General features: G+C 41.2%; 1 protein-coding gene across 2 annotated transcripts; it reads left to right on the top strand.

The window, feature by feature from the left end:
• Nucleotides 1-10649: 10649 nt before the first annotated feature.
• Nucleotides 10650-11084, top strand: LOC142434280 (ubiquitin-conjugating enzyme E2 D2-like). Of its 2 annotated transcripts, XM_075538996.1 has the most exons (2): nt 10677-10683; nt 10762-11084. In XM_075538996.1, the coding sequence occupies exons 1-2, from the start codon at nt 10677-10679 to the stop codon at nt 11082-11084; spliced, it is 330 nt and encodes a 109-aa protein (XP_075395111.1). The 2 variants fall into 2 exon arrangements, with proteins under 2 accessions (XP_075395112.1, XP_075395111.1); XM_075538997.1 differs by having other exon boundaries at nt 10650-11084.
• The last annotated feature ends 1654 nt before the right edge of the window (nt 11085-12738 follow it).

Raw genomic sequence — 12738 nt, 5'->3', positions numbered from 1 at the left:
AGGGCAGGAGGAAAGTCAAGGGAGATGGAGGAAAGAGCTAGGAGTCAAAGGGCATTTATGGAGGTCTAGACAAAGGCATGTACATGCAAATAAATATAGGAGGATGGGGAAATAGATCTAAGTGTCTACATTTATAGGTTTAGTATTAAGGTTGTGGAAGGACCTTGGGCCTCTACTCAAGCACTCCCTCAATGCATGAATACTTTCTTTTATTAAATTTGCACTCTATGATGCTCACTCTCCTGACACACCTGCTGAAGCCAAAGCGGGTGAACAAGTAAATGTGGTGAAGAAAGCTGATGGTGCCCGGCTGTCAAAAGAGATAATGACTGGGGTCTTAAAGGTTTGAAGATAAACAAGCGGCCACCTAGCTCAGAAGCAACAAAGCCCACATGGAAGAACACACCAGCCTGTGTGATTGAGTGGTCCCGAAGGGATCAGTTATCAGGCACCAAAGAACAAAAAATCATATCATTGGCTGCACACCTCCATGATAGGATCGCTCAAGATAAATGGGTGCATAAGCAAATGAGGTGAAGAAAGCTGATGGTGGCCGGCTATCAAAAGAGATAGTGTCTGGGGTCTTAAAGGCTTGAAGGTGAACAAGTGGCCATCTAGCTCAGAAGCAAAAAAGCCCACATGGAGGAAGCATACCAGGCAATGCGATCACGAGGTGCCAAAGGGACCAGGTATAAGGCACCATGCAAAAAAAAAAAAGATATATGTATATATATGTGTGTGTGTATATATGTCTATATATATATATACCATGTTGAATGAAGGGGCAAGAGCAGAGTGGAGAACCAAGGCTCACATGTCGGCCACTGGAGATCCCCTCACAGAGGAGTTTAGGAGAGGAGATGGGTCAGTCATGGTGCGAGGTAGTACCGATGAAGAACACAGCTTTCCTCCAGATCCTGGATGCTTCGTCCCACCAAATACCATGATCCGAATTCTACCTTGCAGGACTGGATAGGGCAGAGGTTGTACACTGGTGCATATGGGACCTGGAGGCACAGGGAATCCAGGGTGGATGATACCTTCAGGACTAAGGGTGTGAGGGGTGATGCTGGGAGAGTGGAGGTAGGGTTGGAAATGGGGAACTGGTTACAAGGATCCACATGTGACCTCCTCCCTGCGAGATGGATGGCAGAGAAGGGGGGGAAGGGAGACTTGGATAGGGAAAGATATGACAAAATAACAATGTATAAATTACCAAGGGCACATGAGGGAGGGGGGAGCGTGGAGGGAGGGGAAAAAAAGAGGACCTGATACAAAGGGCTTAAGTGGAGTGCAAATGCTTTGAGAATGATTGGGGCAGGAAATGTGTGGATGTGCTTTATACAATTGATGTATGTGTATGTATGGATTGTGATAAGAGTTGTATGAGCCCCTAATAAAATGTAAAAAAAGAAAAGGAAAAAAAAGAAAATGATTAGGGCAAAGAATGTACAGATGTGCTTTATACAATTGATGTATGTATATGTATGGACTGTGATAAGAGTTGTATGAGCCCCTAATAAAATGTTTTTAAAAAAGTGAGGCACAAATGACTAACAAACACATGAAAAAAGTTTATGATCACTAGCCATCTGAGAGAGGCAAATTAAAACTACAATGGGATACCATTCTATAACTGCAATGCTAGTTCAATTAAAAAAAAGAAAACAACAAAAACTAGAGAGGATGTGGAAAGATTGGAGCTCATGAACACTGTTGGTAGACTTGTAAACACATACAACCACTATGGTAAACAGCATGATATTGCAGAAAGCAACTGGAAATTGAAATGCCATACGATCCAGAAATGCCATTCTTAGGCATATACCCCAAAGAAGTAAGAGACATGGCTTGAATCTATATATATACTTTCCTATATGTCGAGCAGCAGAGTTCACAACAGCAATATACTGGAAGCAACTCAAAGCCCAACTGTTGAAGAATTTATACAGAAAATGTGGTACATACACCAGATGGAATACCATGCATTCCTATATAAGACTGCTGAAAGCAGGAGACACCGTATGACATCGAATGTCCTGGAAACCAATATGCTGAGTGTAGCTTGTCAATAACAAAAGAACAAACATTGTATGAGTCCACTTCTATAAGGAGAAACATTAATTAAAGAAATGTTAGAGATCAATCTCCAAAGAAATGGAATAATGTCTGCCTACCAGCCATGAACCATACATTGACCCTCTTATGTGCACTTCATAAGAGCACCTTGAAAGGCCACCCCTTCAGGACGGAGGAAAAGGGACAAGGCCATCCACTTGATGCTCTTCAACATTGAGGTAATGCTCTCACAAATCAAACACCCATCCACAGAAATGATTGGAGAACTGTTCAGGAAATCAAGGCAAGGCCAGGGGAAGATAGCATCTGCATATCGCAGGAGGCACGGATATTTCTTTTGGTGGGTTTGGTGGGTTAATGGGGAGGAGCAACCTCATATCTGAAATGGATGCCAAACAATAATTGTAGGAAACCTGAGGGAAGAATATAACTGGTTTCATGTTCTGGGATAGAAAATCGGAATGTTTCTACCCACCCCATGGTGAACCACACCATGGACTAAGCACAAAGATGACCTTAAATCTTGGTCTTCCAGGGAGCATGGTATCCTCCAAAGGACATGTCTAAGAACTCTTCATGGAAGCTTGACTGAATGAACTGGGCCCTAGCTCAAATTTATCTGTACTTTGCATTTAGGACTGAAATACTCTGATGAAAGAGTAAGCAAGGGATGAGTACCCCAAGACTACTGTAGAAATGGTGATCATTGGAGCTTGGGTGGGAAACCTGGCTTAGTGGGTATCAATGAAAGGGGACCCAAATCAACCTCAATGCTCCCCTTGCATCCATATAATAGATTTTAATCTGATAGGCAGCAATCTTCCTTTGTAAGTAACTTTCCCCTACCATCAACACCCATTCTGAATGTAAACATAGCTCAATCAATTAAGAACACAATCTGTACAGAGTAACACTCATGCATTGTAGCTCACAGTTAGACTATACTGGCATAATCTCACAACAATAGTGCATTAAATTCTATGCCATTGGATAAATTATTGATGTCATCAATGCCTTATACCTCAGGGGGATGATGGACAATGTTTTTCTCTTTTGATTCTCTTTTTTTCTTGCTGTTGTGAGGTTTTATTTTTTCATACTGTGACCGCCAATGTAAATCAGAATCATTCTTTGGTGAACAAGCAGATGGATTCTGGGCTCCCCCTTAATTCTAGCCCCATTCTAAGAACAGTTAGTTCTTATAACAGGGCCCAGCTTGATAGTTGCCTTCATGAAGAGATCAATGAAAATAAGGATGGTACAGCAAAGTGTCATGAAGTAAGCAGATGGTGCTCGGCTATCATTTGTAAATGTGTTTGGAATTTTAAAGGCTTATATTTAAACAAGCAACCATCTAATAGAGGCATCAATTAAGTCAACATGGAAGAAATACACCAGCCTGTGTGATCCAATGGTGAGGATAACAAAATTCATATATGATGAAAGAAAAAAAAAGTACCAGAGATTAAAAGGTAAGCACCCAATTGGTAGAACACTATGGAAGACAGTAGGAACATAGAATCCATGTACAGGTGATCTAGTTAAATTAAACCTCTGGCAGATTCCCTCTGGCCACAGCCAGGGGCTGGAACAGCTTCATTGTCAGACAGAGATGATTGTAAACTTGATTGTGGTGGATTGAACCATGATGTAATATGATCCTCATTCATCTGATCGCCTTCTTGAGTCTTAACCCAACCTGAATTTGCACTTGGCTCAACTATTTCTTGCTTGTTCCTTGACCAAAATCTCATCTCTAGCATTTAAAATATTTTGGTGGTCTTTTCTTTCTTACTCTTTTATGGATATGTTTATTATTATTATTGTTTCCTTCTCTCCGTTTCATTTTTCAAAATTATTGTTTCTGCTCAGGTTCCCAGTTTATGAAACACAGAAAGAATGGAAGCTTATAGACATCAACTGATGCAATGATTTATCAAGGAGGGAGGGGAGGCTGTGTTAGGGGGAATTTGGGAGGACACAATGAATGTGGGATGGGAGAAGGAGCATTAGAACTGAATGTGATGGCATATGTACAACTCTTCTTAAATGCGATTTCACTGTGGGAGTGAATATCATATCAAGGAAACTACTAAATCAATGAAGCAAACATGACCAGTGGGTACCATGGGTGGAGGAGGAAGGGTTTGTGTCTAGGGGACATTGTATTCTTAAAAATTATGGTGAAATAATTTGGAAAAGTATAACAATAAAAGCTGTACAACATGAAGAGTAACTTAAATGATGCTGAATTATACATGTAGAAGTCGTTGACTTTGAGGATACTTTTTGCGTGTGTATATAGCTTTTCCACAATTAAAAATATTACTTCAATAAGAATGAATACAGAGAGGAGGACGATATTCTCATTTGAGTATGGTAATGTTTATACATCTCCTCTTCATTTGTATGATATGTGGATGAAATGTTAATAAAACTGTTAACGAATGGACAGAGTTATAGTTTTGGAAACCAGCAGCTAAATTTCTACCCTGCCCTGAAGGGTCACCATGAGTCAGAATTAATTCGATGGCCGTGAGTTTGATGTTTGGTTTGGTATATTAGTATTACCTTACTTTCATACTCCCTGGGGGGAGCGGATAAAGATTTTCCTAGGTTGCTTACTGGCATAAGTGTACTGCAAAAAGGTACAGAATGATGTATGAATCAATATCAATTGGTGTTGCATGAATCAATAGCATATGAAAGGTGTGATTGTAAGCAAATAAAATAGCCTTGATCTAGACAGTGCATGCATATAGAAAACAAATATTACTTCTATAGTTTTAAAAGAATGTTTCCATTCTAATGAAGTTTCCCCAGAAACTCATGCAACAGGATTATGTTAAAAAGGTCAGTGTCCCCATTATAAACTTAGTTTGCAGAGTTTTGCACATTTTCCCAAATATTATAGAAAAACATTTTCCATTCTATTATTAATAACTGTAATCAGTTTAAATGGAAAATTGGAAAGCGAATAGTGAGCTTTACCTCCTTGACTTAGATGAGCAACTAGCGAGAAACTGAATACAGTGGATTTTCTTGAGTACATAATTTAGTTTTTAACACAATTGAAGCTTATATATTCAGACAGAAAGATCTATAGAAATGCATTTTTTCTGGCTAGGAAATGTTATTACTGATACATAGAGTATCCGAGAGTCACTATTCATAGGAAATTAATAGGACAACATAACAAATTATTTGTTTCAGTGTATTTTTAACCAGTAATCTTGCTGGCAAATAGTGTAAGTAAATATGATTGCCACAAAAATTTCTGAGGTGTTTTTCTGCACCAAATGAAAATAAACAAAGAACAAAACACCATCAGTCATTGTGAATATGTGATTATGAAGTCCATAAAATTTCAAAGCCTTCTAATAGTAGCCAAATAGCCTGAAATTTGGAAATTTTAGTTATCTTCATTTGTGAAAGAAATAAAACCATTCTTCTCAGAAAAGGAAAACACCCCTTTTATTTTGGGCAATTTATCTATTCAAAAATTAAGTGTAAATCATTCTTTTTATATGAAGTTAAATTTTCCTCGTTTTCCCTTTTTTCCCCCCATCCCCCTCCCTCCCCGATCCCACCCCTGGTCCCTTGATAGTTTATAAATAATTATTATATCTTATCTTACACTCCCCGGCGTCTCCCCTCACCCACCTCCCCCTTGACAATCTCCCAGAGAGGAGGTTACACATAGATCTCCGAGATCGGTTCTCCCTTTCTACATGCTCTTCCCTCCTGGTGTCGCCACTCCCACCGCTGGTGTTGAAGGGTTCGTCTGTCCTAGATTCCCTGTGCCTCCCGATCCCCACTGCACCGCTGTACATCCTCTGGTACAACCAGGTCCGCAAGGCAAGGTAGGATTGGGGTCATGATGGTTGGGAGGGGAGGAAGCGTTCAGGAACTAGAGGAAGGTTTTGAGTTTCAGTGTTGTTACACTGAACCCTGTGTGGCCCATCTCCTCCTCACTACCCCTCTGGAAGGGGTGTTCAGCTCTCTACAGGTGGGCATTGGGTCCCCATCATGCACTCCCCCTCTTTCACGGTGACGTGATTCTCACCACCACCCCATCTTTGATGTTGGAGACCTGGTCTCCTCTGTCCTTCATGGTCACCTATGTTGGTGTGCTGCTTCCATGTGGGCTCGGTTGCTTAACCCAAGTGGAAGGTGAATTATGGGAGTGACGAGTGCAACAAATGTATAAGGGTGCTTTGCTCATGTGATGTATGTACAGATTGTGATAAGAGCCTTATGAGCCCCAATAAAAAGATTTAAAAAAAAGAAAGAAAATGATTAGGGCAAAGCATGTACGGATGTGCTTTATACAATTGATGTATGTATATGTTTATGTATGGATTGTGATAAGAGTTGTATGAACCCCTAATAAAATGTAAATAAAAAATAAAAAAAAAAAGAAAAAAAAATTTTCCTGATGCCTATAATATTTGAGTGCTTTTGGGAGAATCAAATTAGGCTCATAACCTAATAATGAATTATATACTGTATTAGTCTGTGTCCTTTAGAGAAACAAATCCACAAAAACTCATGTACAAGAGAGAGTTTTAGTTAAAGGTTAAGTGCACATCAAGAAAGCATCCCAATCCAGTGCTGCCCAAGCCCACAAGTCCAACCTTAACCCACATGACATGTTGGGTCACAAATCCCTCCTCCATCTCACACAACACACACTATGATACCGACTGCAAGAGGAAAGCCGAATCACTGAACACGTAAACATCTCAGCGCTGGCAGGGCTCTCCATATTGCTGCTCCAGCACCCAGGGCTGCATTGGGGTAGGTCCATGAGGCTTCTCCTCGAGAATGTCTTCCAGGAAGTGAGCCTTGCCAGCTGAAGCAGGGAACTGGCTAAGGCAGTAGCACCCTGGTCCAGCCATCACTAAGCAAGAGACCTGAGGACTAGAAAGGCGAGGGTCCCTGAGCAATTTATCTCTCTGCCCTTCAATTAACCCCACACCTGTTTCTCGGCCAGGTTTGCACAATAAACTTTAACTAACTCATATACATTTCACATTATAGAATGCCACTAGGTTTTAATAAAATTTCCAGACGATTTTGAGACAGTTCAAGTTTGTGAGTCATTGCTTTAGATACAGTAACATCATTAAACTGATCTATATGTTTTTTTTCATGATACTGATGAAGGTGAGAGATATTAATCTATTTCATACGAAATGTTTTTTTTAAAAACTATTATTGACACATAATTCAAACACTACATAATTGAAGGGTCAAATAATGTGAAGAGCCATGCAATCATCACCAATCAGCTGTAGAAAAATTTCCTCTAATTGTACTCATTGTTGTTGACGCCCCATTTTACCCCAACCTCCCTTGCCTTCCCTAGGAAATTGTTACTCCAGCTACTATCTCCATAGTTTTACCTGCCCTGAATTCCCTATACAGAAAAGTACACCAAACAAAGACAAAACTGAACCCAACAACGCTGACCAAATAAGACCGAGAAAAACTTCGATTGAAAAGCAAGCGTAAAATATTTAAAAACTTGAAAAAATTTAAAATGGATCAAGAGGTAGATCAACTGATATTGCATTTTAACCTATCAAGCTCCATTCACAATGCTCTCTATCTTATCATGAGGCTCTTCACATGGCAGGACTGTGGTCAGAGGGGATCCGCCAGGGACGGAATCTACCTGGAGACTCAGAAAACAGATTAGGGGCTTCCACTATCACCTATGGCGTCTGCAAACCAGGTGTTTAGAATTCAAGCTCTATTGCCGTTCCTTCCTCCGGTCTTACATTTTGTTATTTACAAAACTTCCAGTATAAACTTCTGCTAGTGTAGTGGGGTCCTTCCTCAAAAGGACCTGGCCCCACCTTCATTCAAGGATCTGTGTGCCTAGAAACTGGCTCAATTATGGGAGTCTGAGGATTAGTGACTCTTTGTTCTGGTGATTCCAGTTAGACCATCATTCATTCACCTGATCTAGAATGTTTCTGCTTGTATAGGTCAAGTAGATATTTAGTAGGCTTCCCATTTATTTCACTCCTAGGGACACCATGCCTAAGTAGCCAACACCAAGGGTCCATACTACTCCTACTCTGATTAGTCAGGCTATTTGGATTACTACTTTGACTCGATTATCCATTAAGGTGACCACTCTCCTTTGAGTGCTACAACTTGGCTCCTGCACCCATGGGGCCTATAACGCTTGTTCCATTGCAGACAATTTAGGAGAGCTCCCCATCAAGTCTCCCTGACATAAATCGGCGTTCAAGGGTCTTTAGGAATGCTGGGGTTTCTACCACAAACCAGTTTCCTTCTGTTTGGCTAAGGGTTGTGTGCTCGGGACACTTCTTTTGGGGTTAATAAATTTCTCCCAATAAGCCCACTCTAACACCCCAAATTTCTAAGCCATTGAATACCTTCTGCTATTATATACCAACATAGGTCTATCCTTCAACTTGACTTGGTGTAGATGACCTTGCAATTCATGCTTCAGCAATCTAATGAAGTAAACGATTAGATTCTCTCCTAACCTCTCCAGCCAAAACATTGAATGTTGTAGCTCTACTCAGAGGACCCATATTATAAACCTCAGACTCATCAAACTTTATGTTCCTCTGTCTTAGCGGGAGAAGCAACAGATGAGGACTATGTCAGAGTTAGGGAATTAGTGGTCGCTTGACTTTGGTTTGCTAAGTCTCTTGCTTTGAAGGTGCCCAATGAATGGTAGCCCGGGACCAACACATATTTATTATGCTCATGACCTCATTGCTTTTTTATGACACATATTAGGCTAGCAGGCATGTTTCTGCCTTTGTATATGAGTGTTGCTGAAAGTCTTGCCCTATCTCCAACCTTCATTGTGTGTGAAATTAGTGTCCAATTGCTTGAGTTTTGAATAGGTACAAGTGAATAATTGATGTATTATAGTAGAAAAAGCTGTCCTGTACATGTATGATTTCCTTTTCTCAACAATGTTTTAAATGCTATAACATTGACTAAATTAATGATACTATCATTCTGAATACCTGAAAGCTGAGTACTGAATTTATGAATGAAGTTAGATGAACATTAATTGTGAAAGAGATAGTGTGTAGCCAGTTGTGTCTAGGACGATGAAAGAAGACTGTTCAAGGAAGTAAATGTTGTTGCAATAGGATATAATATAGAGAGTATGTTTAGATCATTTTTATTGACAAAATGTTAACAGTTATGCTCTACAAAAAGTGTTCCATTAAGTCCGAAGATGCTAATATATTTTAGATAGGCCAACATTTGGAAATGAAGTGCAGACAAGAATAAAATCTATATTGGAGCTAGCTCTGATGACTGACAGCTCATAGAGGCCAGTGATCATCCTCTTTTTTTTTACACAGCTCACACAGTATATGTAGTCCTAATGTTCAGCCCAATCACAATGGCTTGTGTTAGTAGGACTTGCATGTCAGATACTTTTCAAGCCCCCTTACTGCGAACGAAAAGATAATCTTGGAAGCTGACCTCAAATTCCTGCAATGTTATATAGGCTTTCTACATTAAGAAATGCCCTGGTATTATTTTCCAATTTTATTAAAATTATTCTTTAATTTAAATGAGTAATTATGTATCTCACAGTCATCACAGTAAAGAGAACCATTTGCTCAGAACCACACAAGCCACGCTCAACTTTGGCTCCATAGAACACAAGAGATCCATGCAAGTTCCTTTCCTTGAATTAGATGTTTTATCTGTCCACAGTCTCCGTCTTTAACATAGGGTCAAGGGATTGTTATTCTGCCTTCTTAAGTCGACTGAATTAGTAAACTGGGAAATAGTTATGAAGCTGGAAATTCTCCTACATCAGAAATGACACTGCGTCCTGTTATCATGTGATTTCTAACCCACACTGGAAGGGAGAAGCAGAACAGCAAAGGTGAAAACGGATGGGATAAAGTTACCTGTGGGTAGAATGTTAAAATAAGGTGAAACTGTGTGAGAGGGCAATGCAATTCTGAGAAATGCAGTAATGCACTAGGGCAATGGCTGTGGGCCTGCATGCGTTACTACTTGCCAACACAACGCTTCAGGGCTGAGAAACTCCCAAACCCCCAACCTAGCCACCCGCCCTGTCCCCTCAGCCCTTTCCTTCGACGTGGCTACTACGTGGCCAGTGCAGCCACTGTGACATCACAGAGAGAATCCTGGCCAGTAACCCGGCCCCCAGGGTGGCTAGCAGACGGCAGGGCAGAGGCTAGTGCCTGGACCAGGGGCTGTGGCATCTCCTCCGAGTGTCTGAAGAGCCGAACACCGCAACCTGTCGCCGCTGAACACCAAGTACCGATCGCCAAGCAGGTCAGCAGACACAAGACACAAGCCTCCAGTCCGCCCGCCGGGTCAGAATTGCCCTTCTCCCACCCTTGCCAGAATCTCCCTCTGTCTGCCTCCCTCCGCAACTTCCAGCCCAGCCTGCCACGTCTATCCCAGCGCCCAGACTCCTCCTTGTACTGCTCCCTCCGGCCTGGGACCATTGAGTTTGCTGACCACCAGGTTCCTCGCCTTGGATCAGGGATTAGAAATTGACTGGAACAACGGCGTTGAAACGTATACAAAGGGAACTCTTAAATATGACCCGTGATCCCCCAGCTCAATGCTCAGCAGGTCCGGTAGGGGATGATATGTTCCACTGGCAAGGGACAATCATGGGACCAGCCAACAGTCCCTATCAGGGTGGAATCTTCTTCCTGTCAATTTACTTCCCGACTGATTACCCGTATCACCCACCTGAAATTACCTTCACTACGCGAATTTACCATCCGAACATCAGCAAAAGGGGCAACATATGTCTGGACATCCTGAAATCTGAATGGTCGCCAGCACTTACCATCGCAAAGGTTCTATTATCCATCTGTTCCTTGCTGTGTGACCCGAATCCCGACGATCCGGTGGTCCCATCTATTGCAAAGACCTACAAGACGGATAGGGAAAAGTTTGACAAACTGGCCAAAAAATATACACACAAATATGCCATGTAATTTCCCAGGGAATTGCAAGGTCAGTTGTGAAGTCTGCATAATAAAGACAGGAACTTCACAGTTGAGTAGCCTGTCTTTTCATTGCCGTCTATGAAATGCTCTTGTCTCGCCTGTCCTTCCGAGCATGCACATGTTCACCATCTGTATCACGGTGGGCGGGTTAGTCTGAGGACAGATAGCAGTGTTTACCTACATGGGGGCTGGTGACATGGAGGCTACTCGTGGGACTGCTAAGTGCAAGGTCAGCAGTTTGAAATCAGTCGCTTTGTGGAAGGAAGATGAGGGCTTCTATTTCTGTGAAAAGTTTCAGTCCCAGAAGTCCACAGGGACACTAAACCTTTTGGTTTTGGTGGTTTGGGAAACAAGCAGACACACGGGGGGTGGTTACTTAGGATAAGCAGAAAAGTTGCCCCATCAGGTGTTTAGGTTTGTTTAATGGGAAGTCTTTTAGAACTGATGACAGAAATTAAACCTGAGTAAAGATTACAAAGCTATTTGGGTTATTATTTCTTCCAGATAATGTGTGTCTTCAAAATGTTTATTGTTGTTTTGCTTATGGTAAGAAGATTAAAATTAATGCATATATTCTACTTTGAGTTTACTGTTGAAGTGCTTGAAAATGAACTAAATTAGAAATCGTAAGATGATACATGGATGTGTTTTCTTTTCCCTCTTTGGAGCACCCCTGGTTCTTTCCTATCCTCTAGATTCGATGTGGTTTCTTAATTACTGTATATGTTCAAATATAAGCCGACCCCAGTATTACCTGAGAAACCAGAAAAACTGATTGACTCGAGTATAAGCTGAGGTTGGAAAATGAAGAAGCTATTGGTGAGTTTCAATAATCAAAACAAAAGAAAATAAAATTAAAGATTGAGACGTCAGTGGAGTAATGTATTTATTTATTTTAAATAAAAAACAAATAAAATGACAAGTCATTTAACATGAGCAAACCAGCATAGTAAGTGGAAAATAGGGTTAAAAAAAACAGTAAGGTATCAACAATGATACCTTAAGAGTACTATTCCCTGAGCTCCATCAGCAACCAAGCTAAAATGTAAAGAGTTAAAATCCTTCAATACTGGATTCCTCATCATCATCCATATCCCAATGCAGAGCTTCAGCTGGTGTGAGGTCATCATAGACACTGTCCTCACTGAGATCGCCGTCATCACCATCACTGCTGTCATTTTCATACAAAGCGCAGTCTTCACTGCCATCCATAGTATTACTACTATATTTCTGGAAGGCACATCGTACCATGTCTTCTGGAATGTCTTCCCATGCATCTGGAACCCACTTTGCTATTAACTCTATGTCAGGCTTCATGAGATTTCCTCCTTTTGTTAGTCGGGCTTGACCAGATGATAACCATTCATGCCACATCCTTCTCACAAGGTCTTTCAAAGGCTTATTCAGAGATACACGTCATAGGACGGCTCTGATTGGTTAGATGTGAGTAAATAAACATTCAAAGCCCTGCACTATCAGCGGGGTTTTGAATGAAGAGCGGAGAAACAGCAATCACCTGGTTGGGGGGGGCGCGGTGCAGCGAGATATTACACATTGTTGGGGTACCATTGACCCGTGTATAAGCCGGACTCCATTTTTGTGCTGCCGAACTCTGCTTATACACGAGTATATACGGTAATAT

Source organism: Tenrec ecaudatus, chromosome X (genome assembly GCF_050624435.1).
Source record: "Tenrec ecaudatus isolate mTenEca1 chromosome X, mTenEca1.hap1, whole genome shotgun sequence".
NCBI classification, from domain to species: domain Eukaryota; kingdom Metazoa; phylum Chordata; class Mammalia; order Afrosoricida; family Tenrecidae; genus Tenrec; species Tenrec ecaudatus.
The sequence above is the reverse complement of the archived record's forward strand: the minus strand, read 5'-3'. Positions and strand labels throughout refer to the sequence as shown.